The sequence below is a fragment of the Sycon ciliatum genome, chromosome 3, assembly GCF_964019385.1.
Source record: "Sycon ciliatum chromosome 3, ocSycCili1.1, whole genome shotgun sequence".
In the NCBI taxonomy this organism is placed as follows: Eukaryota; Metazoa; Porifera; class Calcarea; order Leucosolenida; family Sycettidae; genus Sycon; species Sycon ciliatum.
Window position 1 is genome coordinate 36408415 of NC_088645.1, and position 26321 is coordinate 36434735.

The 26321-nt window shown below is 48.5% G+C and overlaps 1 protein-coding gene across 1 annotated transcript in view; it reads right to left on the reverse strand.

Moving 5' to 3' along the window:
• LOC135813033 (fibrillin-3-like) overlaps window positions 1-26321 on the reverse strand; it is a 54015-nt gene that overhangs the window by 11715 nt on the left and 15979 nt on the right. The window contains exons 8-9 of the mRNA XM_065326252.1: window positions 24870-24992; window positions 1999-2127 (exon numbers count right to left, since the gene is read on the reverse strand). Of these exons, the coding sequence (XP_065182324.1) occupies window positions 1999-2127; window positions 24870-24992 (252 nt within the window). The remainder of the gene's footprint in view (window positions 1-1998; window positions 2128-24869; window positions 24993-26321) is intronic.

Below are 26321 nucleotides of genomic sequence, written 5' to 3' on the forward strand. Positions count from 1 at the left end.
GAGTGTTGATGAAAATCTGCATCCCACTACGGAGGTGAAGTACCAAATGAAGAGTGGACTCCTGCTTCCGACTGCCTGCCGGCGAAAATCAAACGCTGCTGGTCTTGGGGAATACCCTCCTTGTCTTGGGCAGCAGCCTGCCTGTTGTCGTCCTCATCAGCTTCGCCATCACCACCGGTAGTATACATGTAGGTAGCGGGTCGCTTGGAATCGCCATCGAAGTCTCCAGTGTGTGCCGTGCGGAGAGAAGGGTGATCCACGCTAGCACCCTGACTGTGCTGCACGCTAATAAGCAGGGCCAGGCCCAGGAAGGCAAGAAACATGATTCTCATCTTGATTTGTCGCACGAAGCTGCAGCGGGTTGAGCCATTGGGGTCTGGGGTCGAATCACGTTGTTTTATTTAAAACTACACCGCTGCCAGCAATGTAACGGGCCGCAGTCTCTCCGGAGGCGTGGGTTCGAATCCCACCGCTGCAACCAATTTGTAGCGGGCTGCAGTCTCTCGGAGGCAAAAATACAAGGGTCTCAGTGAACACACTGTAACTGGCAATTGAAATGTAACAATAACTGGCAATGAAATTACTTGGCAATGGAACTAACTGACTGGCAACTAAATTAACTAACTGGCTATAAAAGAATCGAGACCAGCAGCTTTGATACAAAGGCAGACTCTGTACGCTAATGTACGGGGATACGCTAACGTATGGGGATACAGTACGGGGATATGCTATACTCTTAACACTAAACGCTATACGCTTTGAAGTCACCAGCGTGCCAACGCTACACGTGTATCTCTGCATATTCTCCTCAGACTGGGTGGAATTACCATCCGCAAGCTGCTGGGCGATTTTGATTAAAATGACTGAACATTTCCAAGGCGTTTTATATATTATGGATTTTCTGTTCAGCGTGATGATTGCATGCAGTCTTGAACCGGGTTAAATTCTCGAAAGGACTTCGGTAAAGCTGCCCAAGCTTCGAATCGTCTGGAGCAAACATCACAAAGGGGAAGCAGAAGCCAACACTGCACACCGGTGAAAAACTCCTCCAACCAGGATCGTTGAAAGCGGCGCTGTTTTCCATCCGTCTGTCAGGGCACGCACAGAAAGTGCAACAAAGGTTTGTCTGTGCCCTAAACAACGGTGTTATCACTATGCTTATTAGTATATTCAGCTCCGGGGGTGTTTCACCAATAGTGTTACATATAAGCCCATGCGGTGGGTCAAAGTCCGTGATTGACATACGAGAGGCACCTGGTTCAAGTCCTGCCTGGGAGCGTTTTTTTCCAGTTGTGCTGCTACCCACAGTCAACTGGGAACTTGTGGCCAGTCACAAGGGGTACGTGGATGCAACTAATGGGGTTTCTCGGCACTTTTGCCAGTGGTTGTGAGACGTATCTCCTCATCCGCCTCTAGGGTTTAAAGGGCATTAGCAGCTGTCGTGAGTTCCCTTCGAAAACGGACACGATAATTTCCTTTTTTTACGGGCCTGTGTTAAACTGAACCGTGTGGATGGTTGTAGAAAGGTCGCTGTTTCCGAACACGGTGTCCTCCACCTTTTTTCATGCTGCTGTCAAACTATGAACGCTAAGTATAATTGCAGGCAAATATCCCCTATCCCTGGTTTCGCTGCCTCTGACTCAGACATAGGTTAAAGAGGCAGCGCCGTCGTGCCACTTTACAGTACATCTCTAAATGGATTGAATCGATGTGAAATATGACCACAAGGATGTACCCAATGTACTCAAGGAATACTTAACCCCAACTGTGACAATTTCAATGATCTACGAACACACGTGCGTATTGAATAGCATGTCAACAGACCAGGGTGGGATGTTGTGTCAGGGCGGGATGTTGCGTCAGGAGAGGACGTTGGGACCGAAGGGAGTTGCGTCAGGGTAAGATGTTTGGTCAGCTTAGTAGATTGAAACATTGCAGCACAGCCTCAAAATGATCATAAACCTGATATAAGATAACATCATGAGCGCTGGGAAATACCTTGACAGTCAGTGCCATTCCAGGTTTTAAACCCTGGACGGCACTCGCATACATAGGACCCATAGTTATTAGCACATGTTGCTGACTGGCTACTGCAGTTGTGGGTCTTCAGATTACATTCATTAATATCTGTTCGGGTAAAAAAAAGAATTCTTAGCACAGTGGTGTGAAATTGTGACTACTTGGCACTCTGAGTATGGTTTCTAAAATCAATCGCCCTCCAAACTCCTCCCCTCCCCCCCCACTCTTTGAAAATTTGTTCGATTCCCTAAGCACCCATCATCAGGATTTTGCGCGACACTAGCGGGGGGGGGGGGCTACAGTACACAACGCTCAGAAGCAGCTGGAGTCTCGGCCGAACGACGTAGAAGCGCAAGACGTAGACGCGCAAGACGTATACGAGCAAGACGTAGAGGCGCAAGACGTAGAGGCGCAACACGTAGAGGCGCAAGACGTAGAGGCGCAACACGTAGAGGCGCAAGACGTAGAGGCACAAGACGTAGAGGCGCAAGACGTAGAGGCGCAAGATGTAGAGGCGCAAGACGTAGAGGCGCAAGAGTTAGAGGCGCAAGAGTTAGAGGCGCAAGACTTAGAGGCGCGAGACTTAGAAGCGCAAGACGTAGAAGCCGAGAAAATGAGAAGGGCGATGCTGGTTAGCACGGAAGAAGTAAGGGGCGAGACTGTGTGGACCGCGGAGATCGAATGTAGGTTATCTGGTCCAGCGTCCGCCCCACGAGGCAGTGACCCAGTTACTGTGTTGTGTGTGACAGCCCAGATCGGCAAGCTTGGTGTTGAGACTGTTGAGGTGAAGCCGTTCGGTGCGGAATCAAGCCAACAGCGGATGGACAAGTTCGCCATCACGATCCTGGGTAGCTCCGCAGTCATTCCGGTATGTGCTCTGGTGAAGCCAACGTTAGAGCTTGATCTGAAGTGCGCGAGTCTGCAGACCATTGCTCAGTTGGCAGAAATGGTGAGCACTGGTAATATTCCACCGTGGCCACCCCCACAGCAGCGGATGACTCGTTCTGGGCGTGTAGTCAGAGCCCCGATCGTTTTTTTACTTATGAGTTGTTGTACGGCGGTGAGAAGCCCTTTGGTGGGGAGAATGTTGTGAAACCACAAGTTCTCGAGAGTGAAAGGCCTTCCCGCTTGTGACATTGTGTTCTTTCCAATGCAGTTGTATCCCGACTCCGCCGTACCCCTGATGATTACGACGTAGTATACGCTACATGCGCTATGTACGGTTTGCTGTGTGCGCTGTAGTTGTATGTTGTATGTGTATGCTTTTCTCATATAAGCTGTCATTTTCACGCTATAACTGCCTGGTGGTTTTAGTGTTAGTTGTTCAGTTGTTCATTCAGTCACTCATTGTTCATTGTTATTAGTCGATGGAAGTGAAATATACTGTTGAGAATAAATAGTTGTCCTCGTGCCGTGTGGGGTCGTTCGTTCCTGGCACTTTAGAGAACCAGAGGGATCACAACAGCATACTATACACTGCATACTGTACACTGCATACTGCACGCTGCATACTATACACTGCATACTATACACTGCATACTATACACTGCATACTATACACTGCATACTATACACTGCATACTATACACTGCATACTATACACTGCATACTATACACTGCATACTATACACTGCATACTATACACTGCATACTATACACTGCATACTATACACTGCATACTGTACACTGCATACTGCTCTCATGTAATTAGGCTTGCTGCCTGTTTGCTTCTGCGAATTAGAATAAAACAACAACAACAACAACAACAACAACAACAACAACAACAACAACAACAACAACAACAACAACAACAACAACAACAACAACGGCGGCGGCGGCGGCGGACGACGACGACGACGATGACGACAACAACAAAAACAACAACAACAACAACAACAACAACAACAACAACAACAACAACAACAACAACAACAACAACAACAACAACAACAACAACAACAACAACAACAACAACGGCGGCGGCGGCGGACGACGACGACGACGACGATGACGACGACAACAACAAAAACAACAACAACAACAACAACAAGTACGTTGTAACGTGTTTCTTCGATCTCAGTAAAGCCTTTGATCGTGTATGGCATCAAGGCTTGCTGAAAAAGCTGAGCCACTATGGTGTCGACGGCAAGGCTCACAATTGGCTCGAAGCCTACTTGACAGGACGCAGACAGCGGGTGCAGGTTGAAGGCACAACATCCGCCTTCATACCAATACCAGCAGGAGTGCCCCAGGGCTCGGTCCTGGGACCACTTCTGTGCCTGGCGTACACCATTGACCTGCCCACTGCCTGTGAAAATGCTACAACCTCGTGTAGCCAGTTCGCGGACGACACCGCACTGATTGCCATTGCAGGCAGCTACATTGAGTGTGAGGCTGCGCTACAAAGAAGCGTCGATGCCGCAGCAGAATGGCTAGAGCACTGGCACCTGCTAGTCAATAAAACGAAAACCGTCATCCTCCCGTTCTACCATGCTAACCGACCCCCACCACGACTACCCGAAATAAAACTTGGCCAAACCCTATTAGAAACAGTAACACAACATCGTCACCTCGGCATCATCTTTCAGCACGACCTAAGATGGTCAGCCCACCTTGACTTTGTGCTGAAGAAAGCCGTAAAATCTTTTAATATTCTCTTTAGGCTCAAATCAACTCTACACACTAAATCACTCTCTCTCATTTACAAAACGTATATCCTGCCTATAATTGAATATGCATGCATTGCTGTCACCCCGCTCTCAATCGCAGCTCTTGACCGTCTTGAGCGAATCCAGCGCAAGGCGGCCAGAATCTGCCTCCGTCTCCCCCTTTACACTCCTCTCGATCATTCAACACTGCTTCATCGGCTCAAATGGCCGACAATGTTCTCTCGCCGCAAAGTGAAGCTCACCCTTCTTGCTCGCTCCATAAAATACCAATATGCCCCACAAACCATACGCTTGCTCAACACCCCCGCTCAAGTTACGGCCCAGTACAGCCTTCGACACGCACGCACTTGGCACCTCCCACCCTCCAGAACCGATCGCTGTAAAGACTCCCCACTGTACAAGTCCCTAGAATACTACAATGCCCTCCCTGCTAGCATTCGTGACATCTCCTCCCGACCTGCTTTCAAACAAGATATCTGCTCACTGCTGATTAACTCAATCTGCTCCTGCAGCGCTCACCCTCTCCCATACTTGTAAAGTTCAAAGTGATGTAAATCACTTTCCAACTGTTTAACCCACAATCTCACCTTCTCATCAATTTATCTCTTATTGGCGATGGTGCCATCGTGAGAATAAAGAATTCAAAAGTACACAACCCTGTATGTATGCTCGTGTGGCGACCACCCCTGCCCGTGCACTTAAGTAGTCATTAACACTCACGCCCTGCCCACCAAATTCTTCCTCAATCTTTCTCCTTTCTTAAACTATTATATCTTATTGGCCACTGGCTATCGTAAGGATAAAGATTTGAAACAACAACAACAACAACAACTACAACAACAACAACAACAACAACAACAACAACAACTACAACAACAACAACAACAACAACAACAACAACAACAACAACAACAACAACAACAACAACAACAACAACAACAACAACAACAACAACAACAACAACAACAACAACAACAACAACAACAACAACAACAACAACAACAACAACAACAACAACAACAACAACAACAATAACATTTCCTCTAAATCCCTGCCGGCGTCCCTCAGGGATCTGTTCTTGGGCCGCTTCTATTCCTCGTCTACACCATAGACCTTCCACATGCATGTGAGAATCCCAGCACCACCTGTAGCCAGTTTGCAGATGACACCGCTCTGATTTCCATAGCGAGAACTCTTCAAGACTGCACCCGAAACCTACAACAGAGTGTCACAGCAGCTGGAGACTGGCTTCAAAGATGGCACCTGCTGGTTAACACAAAGAAAACAGTCGTCCTCCCGTTCTACCACAATAACCGCCCCCCTGAACAGCTACCCCAGATCACCCTCAGGAATAGTCCGCTTACCGTAGCACAAAAAAAACAAACACCTCGGAATAATCTTTCAGCATGACCTCCGTTGGACGGAGCATGTTGAATACATAGTCAAAAAATCACTCAAGTCTTTCAATATTCTTTTTAGACTAAGGTCTACACTCACCAGTGATTCTTTATCTCACATCTATCAGACATACATACTACCTATATTCTCATATGAGAGCACTGCTCTCACACCGTTGTCCCACACTTCCCTTGACAGGCTAGAACGACTCCAGCGGAAAGCCGCCAGAATATGTCTCCACCTTCCCCTTTACACACACTTAGAACACTCCCACCTTTTGCATCGCATCAAATGGCCAACATTATTTTAACGCTTTAAAGTTAAACATATACTCTTCGCGCATTCTCTGCGCCACAATTATGCCCCATCACATATACTCTCGCTGCATACTGCTAGCAACGTGCAACCTTCGTATAATTTACGTCGCTCTCGTACTTGGCACTTGCCAACTCCGCGGACTGACCGCTGTCTCCATTCTCCCCTGTACAAGGCCCTTCATTACTTTAATTGCCTGCCCACCCAGCTTCGCGAAATCCCTTCTCGTACTCCCTTCAAATCCGAGATATCCCTGCTGTTGCACAACTCTGTATGCTCGTGTAGCGACCACCCCTGCCCGTACACTTAAGTACGCAACTCTGTATGCTCGTGTGGCGACCACCCCTGCCCGTACACTTAAGTAGTCATTAACCTCTAGACCCTGCCCACCCAATTCTTCCTCACTCTTTCTCCTTTCTTACACTATTATCTCTTATTGGCCACTGGCTATCGTGAGAATAAAGATTTGCAACAACAACAACAACAACAACAACAACAACAACAACAACAACAACAACAACAACAACAACAACAACAACAACAACAACAACAACAACAACAACAACAACAACAACAACAACAACAACAACAACAACAACAACAACAACAACAACAACAACAACAACAACAACAACAACAACAACAACAACAACAACAACAACAACAACAACAACAACAACAACAACAACAACAACAACAACAACAACAACAACAACAACAACAACAACAACAACAACAACAACAACAACAACAACAACAACAACAACAACAACAACAACAACAACAACAACAACAACAACAACAACAACAACAACAACAACAACAACAACAACAACAACAACAACAACAACAACAACAACAACAACAACAACAACAACAACAACAACAACAACAACAACAACAACAACAACAACAACAACAACAACAACAACAACAACAACAACAACAACAACAACAACAACAGTTCAAAGTGATGTAAATCACTTTCCAACTGTTTAACCCACAATCTCACCTTCTCATAAATTTATCTCTTATTGGCGATGGTGCCATCGTGAGAATAAAGAATTCAAATTCAAACAACAACAACAACAACAACAACAACAACAACAACAACAACAACAACAACAACAACAACAACAACAACAACAACAACAACAACAACAACAACAACAACAACAACAACAACAACAACAACAACAACAACAACAACAACAACAACAACAACAACAACAACAATCACACCGTTGTCCCACACTTCCCTTGACAGGTTAGAACGACTCCAGCGGAAAGCCGCCAGAATATGTCTCCACCTTCCCCTTTACACACACTTAGAACACTCCCACCTTTTGCATCGCATCGAATGGCCAACATTATTTTCACGTTTTAAAGTTAAACATATACTCTTCGCGCATTCTCTGCGCCACAATTATGCCCCACCACATATACTCTCGCTGCATACTGCTAGCAACGTGCAACCTTCGTATAATTTACGCCGCTCTCGTACTTGGCACTTGCCAACTCCGCGGACTGACCGCTGTCTCCATTCTCCCCTGTACAAGGCCCTTCATTACTTTAATTGCCTGCCCACCCAGCTTCGCGAAATCCCTTCTCGTACTCCCTTCAAATCCGAGATATCCCTGCTGTTGCACAACTCTGTATGCTCGTGTAGCGACCACCCCTGCCCGTACACTTAAGTACGCAACTCTGTATGCTCGTGTGGCGACCACCCCTGCCCGTACACTTAAGTAGTCATTAACCCCTAGGCCCTGCCCACCCAATTCTTCCTCACTCTTTCTCCTTTCTTACACTATTATCTCTTATTGGCCACTGGCTATCGTGAGAATAAAGATTTGAAACAACAACAACAACAACAACAACAACAACAACAACAACAACAACAACAACAACAACAACAACAACAACAACAACAACAACAACAACAACAACAACAACAACAACAACAACAACAACAACAACTCTTCAAGACTGCACCCGAAACCTACAACAGAGTGTCACAGCAGCTGGAGACTGGCTTCAAAAATGGCACCTGCTGGTTAACACAAAGAAAACAGTCATCCTCCCGTTCTACCACAATAACCGCCCCCCTGAACAGCTACCCCAGATCACCCTCAGGAATAGTCCGCTTACCGTAGCACAAAAACACAAACACCTCGGAATAATCTTTCAGCATGACCTCCGTTGGACGGAGCATGTTGAATACATAGGCAAAAAATCACTCAAGTCTTTCAATATTCTTTTTAGACTAAGGTCTACACTCACCAGTGATTCCTTATCTCACATCTATCAGACATACATACTACCTATATTCTCATATGCGAGCAATGCTCTCACACCGTTGTCCCACACTTCCCTTGACAGGCTAGAACGACTCCAGCGGAAAGCCGCCAGAATATGTCTCCACCTTCCCCTTTACACACACTTAGAACACTCCCACCTTTTTCATCGCATCAAATGGCCAACATTATTTTCACGCTTTAAAGTTAAACATATACTCTTCGCGCATTCTCTGCGCCACGATTATGCCCCACCACATATACTCTCGCTGCATACTGCTAGCAACGTGCAACCTTCGTATAATTTACGTCGCCCCCGACTTGGCACTTGCCAACTCCGCGGACTGACCGCTGTCTCCATTCTCCCCTGTACAAGGCCCTTCATTACTTTAATTGCCTGCCCACCCAGCTTCGCGAAATCCCTTCTCGTACTCCCTTCAAATCCGAGATATCCCTGCTGTTGCACAACTCTGTATGCTCGTATAGCGACCACCCCTGCCCTTACACTTAAGTACGCAACTCTGTATGCTCGTGTGGCGACCACCCCTGCCCGTACACTTAAGTAGTCATTAACCCCTAGACCTAATTCTTCCTCACTCTTTCTCCTTTCTTACACTATTATCTCTTATTGGCCACTGGCTATCGTGAGAATAAAGATTTGAAACAACAACAACAACAACAACAACAACAACAACAACAACAACAACAACAACAACGACAACAACAACAACAACAACAACAACAACAACAACAACAACAACAACAACAACAACAACAACAACAACAACACGGTGGTTGGAGGGTGGTTGCTCCACAGCTGCTCCAGGTCCACAACCAGGCCAGCTTACCGTACGCACAGGCAGCGACCCCGGCCCCTGCCAGCACACTCGTACAGGAAATCACCGAAACAAGCAACACACAGACCCAAAACGACGATCCAGCACCAGATCCGACAGCCTCCACAGGCCAGGTCAGCTTACTGTACGCACAGGTAGCGTCCCCTGTGACCTCTGCCAGCTCACCCGCACAGGAAGTCACTGAACACAGCCAGCCCAGCAAAAGTGCAGACCAGCACGGACACACTGCCAGTGCCTCTGATGAGCACCAAACTCGTACTCGTAGAACTAGTACAGATATCGATCGAGCCGACGAGAGCGCAGCCCGCGCACTATCACCCAGCGCAAGCATGTACTGCCACTCGCCAGGCTCACCTCGCACGGCAGCGGAAGACGACAGCAACGACGAGAGCCTATTTGAGGAAGATGGAAATCGCGCCGAACAACTCCTGCAGAAGCTCAATGCAGCGGAGGAAGAATGGAAACTCTACACCGGACGTCGCAGACGCAGACGCCACCAGCTAGAGCAGACGCCCCCAGGCGCACAACATCCACATGCCTCTAAAAAACAAAAACAAAATAAGCTAGCTGACCAGAGTCCTACAGGAGTCACCATGGACCACGCCTGAACTGGAATCGTCATCAACACCAGGTCCCACCAGTGAAAAAAAAAAAAAAAAAAAATTATGAAAAACGGAAATGAACAAAATAGCATCTCTTTCTTCTCCTTCAACGCTCGCAGTCTCTACCCCAAAATGGACGAACTGTCAGCAATAGCATCGTCAACAACGCCACCTTATGATGTCATTGCTGTCTCTGAAACATGGTGTACCCAGCACGATCCAGACTCCCTGTTTGCCCTCAGTGGATACACACTACATCGTGCAGACCGCCCAGACCGCCAAGGTGGAGGAGTGATTCTCTACGTGAACGACACTATACCTCATGAACTCGTCCCTACAACAACCCCAGACAGCTTTGACCTATTATCGCTGAAACTGTCAGCCAACGACAGCACCATCAACACAACATGCGTCTACCGACCACCCCGTTGCGACCATCGGCTATTCTGCCAGCACCTTGAGGAACTGATACGAGCCATACCAACAACAACGCAAAAGATTATCCTCGGTGATTTTAATGCAAAGAACGCCGCTTGGTGCCACTCTGACACGACAGATGCTGTTGGCGAGGATCTAGCAGTGCTGTTCCAAACTTACTCTCTACACCAACATGTCACATTCCCCACTCTTGTGCAGAATGGGCACCCTAAATCCTGCCTAGATCTCGTCGTCACGGATGTAGACAGCGACTATGTCCTTATCTCTAGTCTCCCGCAGATCGGCAACTCGGACCACCTATCCATCAGGGGTTTAATCAAGCCAGTCGCTGCACCCCCTCGAGCCGTACCACCTCCCACCCATAACACCACCCATTGGAAATGGTCAAACCCAAGCATCAGCAGTCTGAAAGCCGAAATTGAACGCACACAACTGCTACCGGAAGGTGACACCCTGAACACTACCAACATAGACAACCTGTGGCACTCATGGAAGGACAAAGTCCTCACTTGCGCCCGCAAACACTGTGCAGTACCTCACTCCCCGAGGCATACTAGCCACCCCGCAAAGCCATGGCTGAACCCAGAGCTCACTAACGCCATCAGAGAAAAACACCGGCTCTACCGTGCCTACTTGCGCACCCGGACGCCCTGCAACTGGACAGCATACACCACCCAACGCAACAAAGTTACTCACCTTCTCCGAATCGCTAAGTCTACATATGTCAGTAATGGCACTGGGACGAGCCACTCCACACCAAACCTACACAAACTGATGCGCGGCCTCCAGTCCTCACAACGACCTACTCTGCCAGACATGCTCTCCCACGGCCAGACTCTCTCAACCCCCGCTGAAAAAGCAACCGCCCTGAACGCTTTCTTCATCTCGCAAAGCCAACAGTCAGTCACAGGATGCCACGAGGAACTTCCCTCCATTCATTCCCCCACACCCAATACACCTGGCCTAACTACACTTGAAACAACAGCCCAAGAGGTCTCAAAGTTACTGTCTAACCTGGACCCGTCAAAGAGCGCGGGCTGTGATGGCATACCAACCCGCCTACTGAAAGAGGCAGCCAGTTCACTTGCGCCGTCCCTAGCAACCCTTTTTAACATCTCCTTCGAACGTTGCACTATCCCGCAAGAGTGGAGGGACGCAACAGTCACCCCCATCCACAAGAAGGGCAGCAAAACCGAGCCCTCCAACTATCGACCCATATCGCTACTCAGCGTGACGTCGAAAGTACAAGAGAGGATAGTTGCTGACCGCATCTCAAAGCACATCCAACCTCACCTCCCCAACGGCCAATCAGGCTTTCGGCCAAACGATGGCACCACACAGCAGCTATCTCGGTTAATCCATCAGATCACCGAGAAAAGAGACGCCGGGCAAACAGTAATTGCTTGCTTCTTCGACCTCTCTAAGGCGTTTGACCGGGTGTGGCACCAAGGACTGCTTGCAAAATTGGCCCACCTCGGACTCGATGGCAAATGCCTCCAGTGGCTTGCCTCCTATCTCACCAATAGACGACAACGTGTGCAAGTGGAGAGCAGCAAATCAACATGGCTAAACATTCCAGCGGGGGTCCCCCAAGGCTCTGTCTTGGGGCCGCTTTTGTTCACGGCCTACACAGTTGATCTGCCAACCGCCTGCATAAATGCCAACACTGAGTGCAGCCAGTTTGCCGACGACACTGCCATCGTTGCCGCTCACGAGAATTTTCTAGCCGCAGAAGAGCACCTCCAGTCAGCTGTGACAACCGCGGCACAGTGGCTTAAGGATTGGCATCTCCTGGTCAACGAAAGTAAGACCACTGTCATCCACTTTCACCACACCAACCGGCCACCTCCCAGACCACCATCAATCACACTTAACGATACCAACCTCACTGTGGCCTCAAGGCATCGCCACCTTGGCCTCCTCATACAGCAGAATCTATGCTGGAACTCGCATGTTGACTACATCATCACTAAAGCGACCAGGAAGATGTTCCTTCTCCTGCGACTACGCAATTCCTTAAACACTTCTGCTCTCTCCTCCATCTATCTAACCTACATTCGCCCTATTCTTGAGTATGCTTGCACTGTCCTCTCACCCCTCCCCGCAACCCTGAACGACCGGCTTGAGCGCATCCAACGGCGCGCTGCTCGCCTCTGTTTGCATCTCCCCCTCTTTGAACACAGAACCCACTCCGTGCTGCTGCACCGACTCAAATGGCCATCACTCAGCAGCCGCCGTACCCTCTCCCATATCCTTCTTGCACACAGCCTGCATCATAGATATGCACCACCACACCTTCTTGCAATTCACCTACCCCGAATACAACCCATTCGCACGCTCAGGTTCCCCCGAACCTTTGAGCTACCCACAACACGTACAAACCGGCTAAGAGACTCCCCCATCTATGCTTCTCTTGATCTCTTTAATAGCATCCCACCCAGCATCCGGCAAATCAACCCCAGACGAGATTTCAAAGCAAACATCCTACCACTTGTCATCTCTTCCGTATGTACTTGCTCACATTGCTCAGCACATCTATAGCTCCATTGCGCCCAGCCTACGTGATTAACTCCCAATTAGTATTACCATCGCTACTGCCTCAGCAAGCAGCTAAACTTTGATCTCTCTGTATCTGATCCCCGTGCCTGTAATTATTTTTCTCTTATTGGCCACAGGCCATCGTGAGAATAAAAGAATTCAAACAACAACAACAACAACAACAACAACAACAACAACAACAACAACAACAACAACAACAACAACAACAACAACAACAACAACAACAACAACAACAACAACAACAACAACAACAACAACAACAACAACAACAACAACAACAACAACAACAACAACAACAACAACAACAACAACAACAACAACAACAACAACAACAACAACAACAACAACAACAACAACAACAACAACAACAACAACAACAACAACAACAACAACAACAACAACAACAACAACAACAACAACAACAACAACAACAACAACAACAACAACAACAACAACAACAACAACAACAACAACAACAACAACAACAACAACAACAACAACAACAACAACAACAACAACAACAACAACAACAGAGCACCAATTCGGCTGCACTCCCTGGATCACAACTGAGCTCGGGTTCAAGTGCGCCCGATGCAGGAGGTAGTGAGGCTGTTGTGAGTGCTAGTTCAGGTAGTAGCTGTACAAACACGGACCCCAGCGCGGAGCCAGAGAGCTCAAATCAATCCACCAGCTCAGCACGCACGCGCACAGAGCCCAAGGGTTCACACTCGTACGCCAGCGCAGCTCAACAGGGAGCCCGCGCACAGTTCAACTGTACGCACGGGGCGGCCGAACAGGTGAGCACTGCACCCGACGGATCCCCTACTAGTACAGTTGCGCTCGGTGAAATCCGGCCCAAAGTGCAAAGCCGGCGCCGCGAAGCCAGCTCCCATTACATCACTGGCGATTTGTGTGTATGAACTCAACTGTACGCACCTCGTGTAAAAGTTCGGAGTGCTAGTGTTGCATGCTAAAAACAGTTCAAAATTTCTTTCATTCACTTCACTCAAGAACAGTAGGATCTTCTCGATAGCGGAGTACCCAACATCCTGTTTCAACCTCCTTGCTCGCCGGACATGAATCCGATCGAGAATGTTATGCACTTCGGGCCGGATTTCACCGAGCGCAACTGTAGTACTAGTAGCAAGGATGCAACACAGAAAACCGCTGAAATGAACAGCGCCAGTGCGTCTGAGAACACAACCAGCGACGGGGGATCCAAGGAAATACAGAGCAATACTCCATCCTCTGCCGACCAAACTGAGGTAGCTGAGAGTTCCAGCTTGCAGGTAATCGCTCCCAGTACACCCCCAATGTCCGGCACCCCTCCGCCTACAGGCACTGGGGCAGGCCACGACGACGGGGCCACCAAGGTTGCCTCTGACGATGCGGATTGGATACCCAGCGGTCCTCGTCGTCGCCGACACAGCCACGGCCATTCTACCATGGAGGAGAAAGCCAAGGCCGATGGGACATGGCCCTCCCCTCAGAGGAAACACCCGAAACACTGAGTCCAGATAAGTTTCAACAACTAGCCAAAAGACAAAAAACATAAAAAATAAAAATAAAATTCCCCCAAAAACAAAAAAAACAATACCAATGTCAGTGAATTTGAACTTTCTCAGCACCAACGTGCGTTGCATATTCAACAAAATGGACGAGTTACTTACCTTTACCCGTTCGTGCTCTGAATCTCAGAACGAACTATGTTCTTCATTCGAGTGATTGTTTTAAAAAAATCAAGTGGAAGAACATTAGTACTGTGTAGAAAAAGCGGTCCGAAAATGTCTCGAGTATGTTCCATACAGCTGAGTGGCAACCTTCCCACGAAGGACCATGCCTTTTTTATTAGACTGTTGCTTTCCTCTGGTGTCAAACCAGATGAAATAAAACAAATCGACCTGAGCGGAAGGCACGGAGCTTGTAGAGTTTCGTTCTCCTCCACATCTGTCAGAGACGAGGTATTATCAAGAGGGCTCACTGTCGACGGAGCTCAATTAGTACTGTTAGTTGGTGACGGAGCTGTAGTCTCTGTGCATATCTTTGGCGTGGCGGATGATACTCAGCTGTCGGCCATTACATCGGCGATGGAGAAGTTTGGAACCACCGTTGGTCCCCCAAAGCGGGAAGAAAAGTCTGTGGATGGCTGTACGTTCACGACTGGCACTGTATTTGTAAATGTTGTACCCAAGTCCACCGTACCGTCTACAATCGTGCTGCCTGGCTCCGGTCAAAAACTTCGCGCTTGGCACAGGGGTCAAGTTCCCACGTGCTTCAAGTGTGGCTCCCGTACGCACCGGTGCGCACCTCGCGAAGGACTGTGGCCAGCACAACAACAACTCTGCATCTGTCGGCAACTCCACGCTGTACTCTCGGATCCACAAGGCTGGTTCAAGGTCGAATACAGGTCAGGTCATGGACCCTGAGCGTGAAGTTCATGATAGTTCAACTGCTGCCTCAGAGATGACTACATGTACATGTAGTACAGATGGAGCTGCTGGACAGTCTGCAGTTCAGGGCGGAGTGCAAACATGTCAAACCACTGACATGCTTTCACAGACACTGCATCAGGAACGCAGTGAGACCAGGACGCCAATGCAGGAGGGCAACAGATTTTTCAGTGGCAGAGGGAAGGCACCTCATCAGTCACCTGACACTGACAAAGATGGATTCACCATGGCGTCAGGGAAGCATACATTCTCAGCAACTCCTCGGGCTGACAAACTCGGCAATGCTTTCTCCACTGCAGCTGAAAGTGATGAAGTTTCAGGTGCTGAGGATACGGATAATAGTGGCGCACAGGTCACAATCGACGGAATAACATTTGAGTGCTAACTTGAAAACAGTACCATATTTCGACAACCTCTGCTCCTCAAGCCCTAGTTCCTCTCAATCCGAACGCTACACCTTTCCAACCCACTGTTACAAGAACAGTGCTTGCACCGTTGGAGCAAGATTTGACCATTGCATTCCTCAACATTTGTAGTCTGCGCTACAAAGTACATGAACTGTCGGACCTGGTGCATTCGATGGACTGGGACATTGTCGGTGTGGCCGAGACTTGGCTCACCAACACAGTAGCTAACAATGAGATAGAAATATCTGGATACAGCCTTGTCAGGCTGGATCGAGCCGGCCGTCCTGGTGGAGGTGTGTGCCTGTATTACAGGGCTACACTTCCTGTCACCGTACAACCAGATTAGAAGGTGGACGGTATTGAAGCCGTGTGGATCAGTCTGCACCACTCCAAACAGCGGCACCTTTTTGCGTGTATGTATCGCCCCCCTGCTGAATCAATTCATTATTGGGACAGATTTGAGCAGGCTCTTCACCAGGCTGCAGTGGTATCACCATCTGTCACCCTGCTTGGTGACTTCAACATTAATGTTAGCTCAGCTGTAACACCTCAGCTCCACCGTTTCAATGATGCAATTCACTCTTTCGGTTTGAGAAATTTAGTTTCTGTCCCAACCCGAATAACCCCAAGATGTCCCGTCGGCACAACACTGGACCTGATCCTCACCAGTAGCCCTGCTACAGTCTCCTGCAATGTCGTACCCTGCACTCTGAGTGATCACTCGGCCGTACATGCTAGACTGGACCTCGCGCTACCGTCCGCTAAGCATCAACACTCCTCGCAACGCCGGGGAACCAGTTTAACCCGCAACATGCGCACCATAAACCTTCCAGAATTTCGGGATGAGCTTGCCAATGCCAACCTGAGCGTGTTCCAATCGACTTCATCCACTGATGAGATGTGGAGCACTTGGCACACTAAATTCATGTGTGCTCTTGACAGACATGCCCCTCTCAAATCCACCAGCAGGAAGGCGAGCTCATATCCCCCATGGTCTGACAGGGAATTGTACCAACTCCAGTGTCGCAAGAAAAGGCTACGTCACCAGTGGCTTCAGAAGAAGGACAGCACCCATCTCTACTCGGCATTCAGGCGTGCCCGTGCGGCTGCCAGAAATGCCTATCGTAGGAAACGCAATGAGTATTTCCAAATCCAATGTGCTGAACATAGTCGCAATCCACGCAAACTGTGGCATATCATCAACACTGTAACATCTCGAACTCGCCAACGTATTGAGCCAACGTGTGATGTGGAGGATGTCGCCACAGCCTTCAGTAAAGTTGTGACTGATAATGATAGACCCCCTGTGCTCACCATGCCACAGGGTCCATCACGCCCCACAGCGTTATCAGCTTTCCAGTATGTCCGAACCAACTCTGTTTATCGTCTCCTGAGAGGCATCAATGCAGCCAAGGCCACAGGCAGTGACAGCATCCCAGGAGTACTTCTGAAGTGCTGTGCTGATATCATTGCTCCGTCTGTTGCTGCTCTCTTCAATGCCTCACTATCCCGTGGTACAGTACCCTCTGCCTTCAAGCTTGCACACGTATCACCGCTATATAAAGCTGGTGACCCAGCAGTTCCCACTCACTTCCGTCCCATTTCCCTTCTCCCAATCCTGTCCAAGCTTTTAGAGAAGCTAGTGCAGAAGGAACTTGTATCAGTCATGAACATCACGGAGTCACTTCCCTCCACTCAGTTTGCATTTCGCAGCGGCCATTCCACTGAGGATGCACTAGCTCTCATCACCAACCGTATCCTTACTGCCCGGGTCAAAGGAATGTACACAGGTGTCTGCTTACTGGACATGTCCAAAGCATTCGATAAAGTTAGACATCACCAACTAATTCTCGACCTCTTCAATGTTGGTGTCACGGCCACAGCCCTGCGGTGGTTCATTTCTTACCTCTCCGAACGGACCCAGCGTGTGTGTATCGGACCATCACGCAGCACTATCACTCTCTGCACCTGCGGAGTGCCACAGGGATCTGTGCTCGGCCCCATTTTGTTCAACATATACACTCGGGAAATACCCAATGTTGCTGGACATGCTTTGTCTTTGCAGTTTGCAGATGACATTGGTCTCACTTGCAGCAAACCGACTAAGTCTGAAGTGTCTGCAATTCTGTCTGCGTCAGCTTCAGCTATTGCTAACTGGCTAAACGACCGTGGCTTGATCCTGAATGCTTCCAAAAGCCAGGTGATCTCCATTTCCGGGAACCTACCTGAGAAGCATACTCCACTCTCGGTGAACTGTAACGGGACCCTGCTGCCTCTTGTGGAGTCTGCCGGGTACCTTGGCGTAACATTTGATAGCAACATGTCTTGGGATGACCACGTAACCCGCTGTGCAAACAGTGTATCACGAAAGATCGGAGTCCTGTGGAGGATGCGGCGTTGCCTCAGCACACAGGGTCGGATAACTTATTTCCAGTCCATCATAATGCCCGATCTTCTATATGGATCAAATGCATTTTCGACATCTCTGGCAGCCAGGCACTGTCATCGACTACAGGTTCTGCAAAACCGTGGTGCCCGTGTAGTGTTCGGACGCCCGCCGTGGACATCCGCACATGACCTACTGGAGCGCCTCTCACTGTATCGGGTTACCGAAGTGTACAAGCAGAAGCTGGCATTCCTTGCATGGCGCTGCCGTTACGGCCAAGCAAGTCCTGAGCTTCAGGTTCTCTTACTGCCAGCTTGTGGCCGGTCCACGCGCCTGGACTCCAGCATGGGTCTCTGCCTGCCACCCGCCCGCAGCAACTCTGGAAAGGGGACATTCGCCTTCCAGGGTGCGCTATGCTGGAACAACCTGCCAAGCAGTATTCGCTCCATCTCTGTTCCTCGTCAATTCCGTGCTGCCGCAGTCCCGTTTCTTCTATGAACTGAGAACATTGCAAAGCAATTGTATGTGTGGCTGTCAATGTACATGTGTGTGTGTGTATATGTGTGTGTGTTGTGCGTGTGTGTGTGTGTGTGTGCACGCGCGCGTGTGTGTGTGTGTGCACGCGCGCGTGTGTGTGTGTGGGGGGGGGGTATGTGTCTAAGTATGTGTGTATTGGTGCGTAGGTGTGGGTATGTACATGTAGATGTATGTGTGTGTGTTTGTGTGGATGTGTGGATGTGTGGGTGTGTGGATGTGTGGATGTGTGGGTGTGTGGATGTGTGGGTGTGTGGATGTGTGGATGTGTGGATGTGTGGGCGTACATGTAGATGTGCAATGCTTCGATTTCTCTATCTTCTCTTCTCTTCTCTCTTCCTTTCGGGGTCTCCCGCTTCTGGGCCGGCATGGCCCATGCTTCATGCGTGCTTGTTCCTGGTGTTGTTTTGTCTACTGTGTCCTGCCGCTACTCCGGCTTTGGCCGTGACCACGATGTGTCTCCCCATTTTCTCCTTCATCCTTTCCTTTGTCTTTTTGCTAAAAGCTTTCTTCTCGCCGTGACCACGATTTTTCTTCTTCTTCTTCTTGTCCATTATTCTTTTTTTTTCCTTCCTTTCTCTTCTTCCTTTGCCGAGAACCTTCTGTTCCCATTATTTTCTTTTCATCTCTGTCCCCATTCCTGGGTTATTTGGACTTCATTCGCTTCCTTGTCATTGGACATGTTCAGTCCGTTCGGTTTGCGAATTTAAATAAACACAACCAACCAACCAACCAACTATCAGTCATTGCAGTCCAGGAAACCTGGGCTGACACATCAGACCCTGACAGTCTCTATGCAATCCCAGGCTACAAGCTGATCAGAGCTGACAGACAGGACTATGGTGGTGGTGTTGCCTTGTACACAGCGGAAAGTTTCAACACAAGGGTACTGACAATACCAATGACAGCAGCAGAATGCATATGGACGAGAATTTCCACCGGTAACCTTTCCCTCGTTGTTGCAAACATTTACCGACCACCCCGTAGCGATGGCACCCTCTTCTGTGCGGAACTGGAAAGAAGCATCAAAACCGCTAGAGCCGAAGGTGACGACCTCCTACTACTTGGAGACTTCAATGCCAAGAACAGTGCGTGGCTCACCACAGACAGAACAGATCGCCTTGGGGACGACATACAAACTCTGCTACACACATACGGCCTCACACAACATGTCAGATTCCCTACTTACATCCACCGACAAACACCTCTCTCATGTCTAGACCTTGTTATCTCCTCACTCTACACCAATGATATTCATATCCAATCACTTCCACCATTTGGCGCATCCGATCACACTACTATCAGCGGCCACATCAATAATCAACTGCCCCCCATAATTAACAACTCCCCTCCAAGATCCAGAAGCACCACATTCTGGTCATGGACAGACAGCACTATCCACCTTCTTCGAGAAGCCCTTTCACGCACAAATCTGAACCACCATCCAAACCAACACGACCCATGCCCAGTTGACACCTTCTGGCGATCCTGGCGCGACAATGTCCTGAGCATCGCCCAAGAACAATGCCAAGTTACTCGCACTCACCCCCCTTGGGACAGGAAGAACGTGCCAGCACGACCATGGATATCAAAGGGCCTCTTGAAAGAGATCAAGGATAAGCACAGAAAACACAGAATATACCTTCACTCATGCTCGCCTGACGACTGGAACACGTTCACTGCCCAAAGAAACCGTGTCACCTCCCTCCTGCGTCGTGCTAAATCGGATTTCGTAAACAACTCAACAGCCTCCTCTACTTCCCTACACCGCCTCATGAAGCACCTAACTACAGCTACAAAACAACGCATACCCGAACTCGTCAGCCAAGCAACTCCTGCAACGACACCAGCACAAAAAGCCGCTGCCCTCAACGAATTCTTCATTTCACAGAGCAAGCTGTCCGTGGCCAATGCGGATGAGCAAACTCCAGCCATCAACACCACCCCTGACATCCTCAGTCCCCTTCAAGAAATCTCGACTTCCCAAGCTGAGGTCGAAAAACTCCTCCGCGGAGTTGATACCAACAAAAGCCCCGGGTTTGACTCTATTCCAAACCGCCTACTCAAAGAAGCGGCGAAAGAACTTGCACCGTCGTTATCGTCCCTCTTTAATCTATCGTTCCAAACCGGAGAAATCCCACAGGAGTGGAAAGATGCCACCATTACTCCAGTACCCAAGCCGGGTGACCCAACTCAACCAACAAATTATAGACCCATCTCTCTCTTGAGCACTACATCAAAAATCCAAGAAAATTTTGCACATCAACTCCTCTACAAGCACATCACACCCCACCTGCCCAACCAGCAGTCCGGATTCCGCGAGAAAGACGGCACTGAGCAGCAGCTCGCCCGTCTCGTCCATACCCTTTCCACTGCGAGAGACGACGGGAAACACGTCAATGCCTGCTTTTTCGATCTAAGCAAGGCCTTCGATCGTGTGTGGCATGCAGGCCTTCTAGCAAAACTCTCCCACTATGGTGTCCAGGGCAACGCCCTGGAGTGGTTCCGACGGTACCTGTTGGGGCGTCGGCAAAGGGTCCAGGTGGATGGTGACCTATCGCCTTTCCTCGAGATCCCTGCCGGCGTCCCTCAGGGATCTGTTCTTGGGCCGCTTCTATTCCTCGTCTACACCATTGACCTTCCACACGCATGTGAGAATCCCAGCACCACCTGTAGCCAGTTTGCAGATGACACCGCTCTGATTTCCATAGCGAGAACTCTTCAAGACTGCACCCGAAACCTACAACAGAGTGTCACAGCAGCTGGAGACTGGCTTCAAAAATGGCACCTGCTGGTTAACACAAAGAAAACAGTCATCCTCCCGTTCTACCACAATAACCGCCCCCCTGAACAGCTACCCCAGATCACCCTCAGGAATAGTCCGCTTACCGTAGCACAAAAACACAAACACCTCGGAATAATCTTTCAGCATGACCTCCGTTGGACGGAGCATGTTGAATACATAGTCAAAAAATCACTCAAGTCTTTCAATATTCTTTTTAGACTAAGGTCTACACTCACCAGTGATTCTTTATCTCACATCTATCAGACATACATACTACCTATATTCTCATATGCGAGCAATGCTCTCACACCGTTGTCCCACACTTCCCTTGACAGGCTAGAACGACTCCAGCGGAAAGCCGCCAGAATATGTCTCCACCTTCCCCTTTACACACACTTAGAACACTCCCACCTTTTGCATCGCATCAAATGGCCAACATTATTTTCACGCTTTAAAGTTAAACATATACTCTTTGCGCATTCTCTGCGCCACAATTATGCCCCACCACATATACTCTCGCTGCATACTGCTAGCAACGTGCAACCTTCGTATAATTTACGTCGCTCTCGTACTTGGCACTTGCCAACTCCGCGGACTGACCGCTGTCTCCATTCTCCCCTGTACAAGGCCCTTCATTACTTTAATTGCCTGCCCACCCAGTTTCGCGAAATCCCTTCTCGTACTCCCTTCAAATCCGAGATATCCCTGCTGTTGCACAACTCTGTATGCTCGTGTAGCGACCACCCCTGCCCTTACACTTAAGTACGCAACTCTGTATGCTCGTGTGGCGACCACCCCTTCCCGTACACTTAAGTAGTCATTAACCCCTAGGCCCTGCCCACCCAATTCTTCCTCACTCTTTCTCCTTTCTTACACTATTATCTCTTATTGGCCACTGGCTATCGTGAGAATAAAGATTTGAAACAACAACAACAACAACAACAACAACAACAACAACAACAACAACAACAACAACAACAACAACAACAACCACATTAACAACAACAACGCTACAAAGAAGCGTCGATGCCGCAGCAGAATGGCAAGAGCGCTGGCACCTGCTAGTCAATAAAACGAAAACCGTCATCCCCCGTTCTACCATGCTAACCGACCCCCACAACGACTACCCGAAATAAAACTTGGCCAAACCCTACTAGTAACAGTAACACAGCATCGTCACCTCGGCATCATCTTTTAGCGTCGCCCTTCATGGACCTGCTAACAAACTTGATGAGGCTTGGCGTGATGCGCTCGAAGAGTATTGGGTTCACCCGCTGTGAGTCGGCTGGCACCACCAATGAGCCAGGAACCGCCAGTGAAGAAGACGGGTGCTTGTCATACAGTACCTCACGCACAGTCTTGTCACCACCAGCCGAGTCCTCCATCCCGAGTACTTAGCCAGGTGAGTCATCACCCACGATCCTCGCTGCAGAGTTAATCTTCCCTGCGAATACTTGTCGACTGAAGGTTGTATCATTCACTGTATCAGGCAGTTTCTGGCGACGGTTTCCAGCGGGTAGGTGTGCTTGAATACATCTTGCCTCGTCCAGGAAGTCCTTAAACCTGCCACATGACCACGATTTCGCGATTTGGGTTGCATTCTCAGCAGCTCGGGACTCCGGGTGAGGTCGCTGTAATAGTGTAAAATCAACACTACTTCCAACCCCACCTGCACATGTGCACACACATATATGACTTGTTCGACTTAAGAGAGCATGTCTGAGAAAACCAGAACATATGTGCAAGTAGGCCTCTCAGATTTCGCTCAAATTTTGCAGGTAGGTTTGCTTTGGGGTATAGATCGACATTCCAAAGCCCGCGCAAAACCTTTTGAAGGGAACCATGAAATTTGCATACCCTTCAATATTGGCCCAATATTGGCACGATTAATGGGTCTACAAACGAGCACCGGCGCAGCGTACAAAAACAAGCTACGAACAAAACTTCATCAAGCCAACATTACCTCACCCTAGAAGACTTCTTGGGGCAGCACCACTTAGCCACGCCAGCATCCCAGAAGACGAGGGCAATCATCCCTTGACGCCACAAATGATCGTCTTGAAAATAGCCCAATTGCAAGCGCTGATAAAACAGCGAGCTACGTCCTCAATTAGCAAACACTATACAGCGGCAGGAGATTGGAGCGGACGACTTCACTGGTCCGAGTTCGAGGATCTCGAAATTCTCTATACGCCGTGAGGCATATGGCCAGAACAGTTTTGTTAAGACAAGCCGACGCGAAGTCGGGGTGATGTGTAACGTATGTCAAAGGGCTGCCAATGCTAACAGCTGCAGCGCTCTCTCGACAGTGAAGGTAATCGACTGCCCTCTACATCACCCCACATTTTTGGCAGAAACACCAATCTTTATTTGATTGTCGACCAGTGAAGTCGTCCGCTCCAATATTCTGGCCCTCACCAGGCTGCGCTTCTACCAGGGGCACCTCAGGAGGTCCTTCAGGTTCCTTATAGCCAAATATCTACGACTATCCTTCGATCAGTAAATCCATCATATCTCAGTCATTTCTTGACCAAATTTCACGATCGAGGGGTCTATCGCCATTTAATAGAAAACACCATCTCGAACAATTGCCGAAGAGCTACGACACTCCCTTGCAACGATATCGTCCGCCGAAAGTAAAATCACGGCAATTGCAATTTTTCTGCCCTCAAGAACATTTCAAAGTCAGATTTTTCTTTTTTGCATGACATGTTCTTTACACAAAAATTCAAAGTCCAGCGATGGGGGAGAGTGAAATGGCGAGACAATTTGGATTCTGCCCGCAGATCTGGCACTGGGGCAAGTTTGGCAAGTGGGGGCTCTCGACTTGTGGCTTGATAGATGTCGAATGTGGGCTCTGTGCATTCGTCGCTGACGGACCTTTCCAAGAAGCGCAAGATCATGGAATCGGCCAATGGTGAAGTTATGATAATTTGAAGGTAAAATATGTCGTGAAATTGCAATTTGGGCCTGCGCAGCGAATTTGATAATGCGTAAATGATCACCGGTGCACTGCAGGCAGTCATCTTGGGTATATGTCATTTCCGGTGCATTCCTCGTTTCCCAAACAATATGAGCCACCTGCCCAATTCAATATAAAAAAAGACAAAAGTTGGGACTGAAGACGTGGCCAGGGCATGTGTGGAAAGAACGTACCTGTACAGGAAAATCCATCTCCAATAAATCCAGGCTTGCAAACACATGAGAATGTCCCAGTCTGATTAGTACAGTGAGCATCACTGCTGCATGTAAAATTCCGCTTTTCGCATTCATTAAGTTCTGGACAGGGGTAAACACCAAGGCATGAACAACAATGTCATATTGTGGACAGAGAGAGAGAGAGAGAGAGAGAGAGAGAGAGAGAGAGAGAGAGAGGAAGAGAGAGAGAGAGAGAGAGAGAGAGAGAGAGAGAGAGAGAGAGAGAGAGAGAGAGAGAGAGAGAGAGAGAGAGAGAGAGAGAGAGAGAGAGAGAGAGAGAGAGAGAGAGAGAGAGAGAGAGAGAGAGAGAGAGAGAGAGAGAGAGAGAGAGAGAGAGAGAGAGAGAGAGAGAGAGAGAGAGAGAGAGAGAGAGAGAGAGAGAGAGAGAGAGAGAGAGAGAGAGAGAGAGAGAGAGAGAGAGAGAGAGAGAGAGAGAGAGAGAGAGAGAGAGAGAGAGAGAGAGAGAGAGAGAGAGAGAGAGAGAGAGAGAGAGAGAGAGAGAGAGAGAGAGAGAGAGAGAGAGAGAGAGAGAGAGAGAGAGAGAACAAGAGAGCGAGAGAGCGAGAGATATGTAGAGATAGATAGAGAGGGATAGAGATAGTGAGAGATAGAGAGATGAAGAGAGATAGAGAGAGAGATGGAAAGAGAGATAGATGGGTAGATATACTGTAAAATTTAATCATGAATATGTAAGGAACAAGTAAATCTAACGAGTTAACGAGCAAAGATTTGTCGTTATTTTAAAATTCGTTAGCAAAAGTCGTTTGATTTGGGCCTCGCATGATTGAAATCGATCATTTCACATTATGGCATGCAGCGCGTGTTCAACGGATCGTAACTCGGTCAGTTCTCAACGGAATTCAGCAATCGAAAGATCTAGATGATAGCAGAGACGCTCAGTAGTCGGCTCGAACAACTCCGAAGTCTCTCAAATGAAATTTGACGAAGCGGCAGGATATCGAATAATTTGAATTTTTTACGCTCTTACGCTGGATAAAATTCATTTTTTTTATTTTCCTGACATCGAGGTATACTATTCCTGTGATGGACAACAATGAATGTCCTTGACGAGCATCTGTCTGAGAAAATCGTTAACTTTTCAAACCGTTTCCCTTCGAAAATCAGAAAATCTTTAACTTTGCAGGTCGTTAACATAATATGATTTACTGTAGATAGATAGACAGAGAGAGCAGGGCGTACGCAGATACGCTAACGTATGTGGATACAGTACAGGGATATGCTATACTCTAAACACTAAACGCTATACGCTTTGAAGTCACCAGCGTGCCAACGCTACACCTCCCCTCTCAAATACAATCACGCCCTCGTGATTCGAATACTACATGTAGGTGTTAGCTGACATCAACAACTGGCTGCTATTTAGAAAAAAACTGGCGGCATGCATGGTCG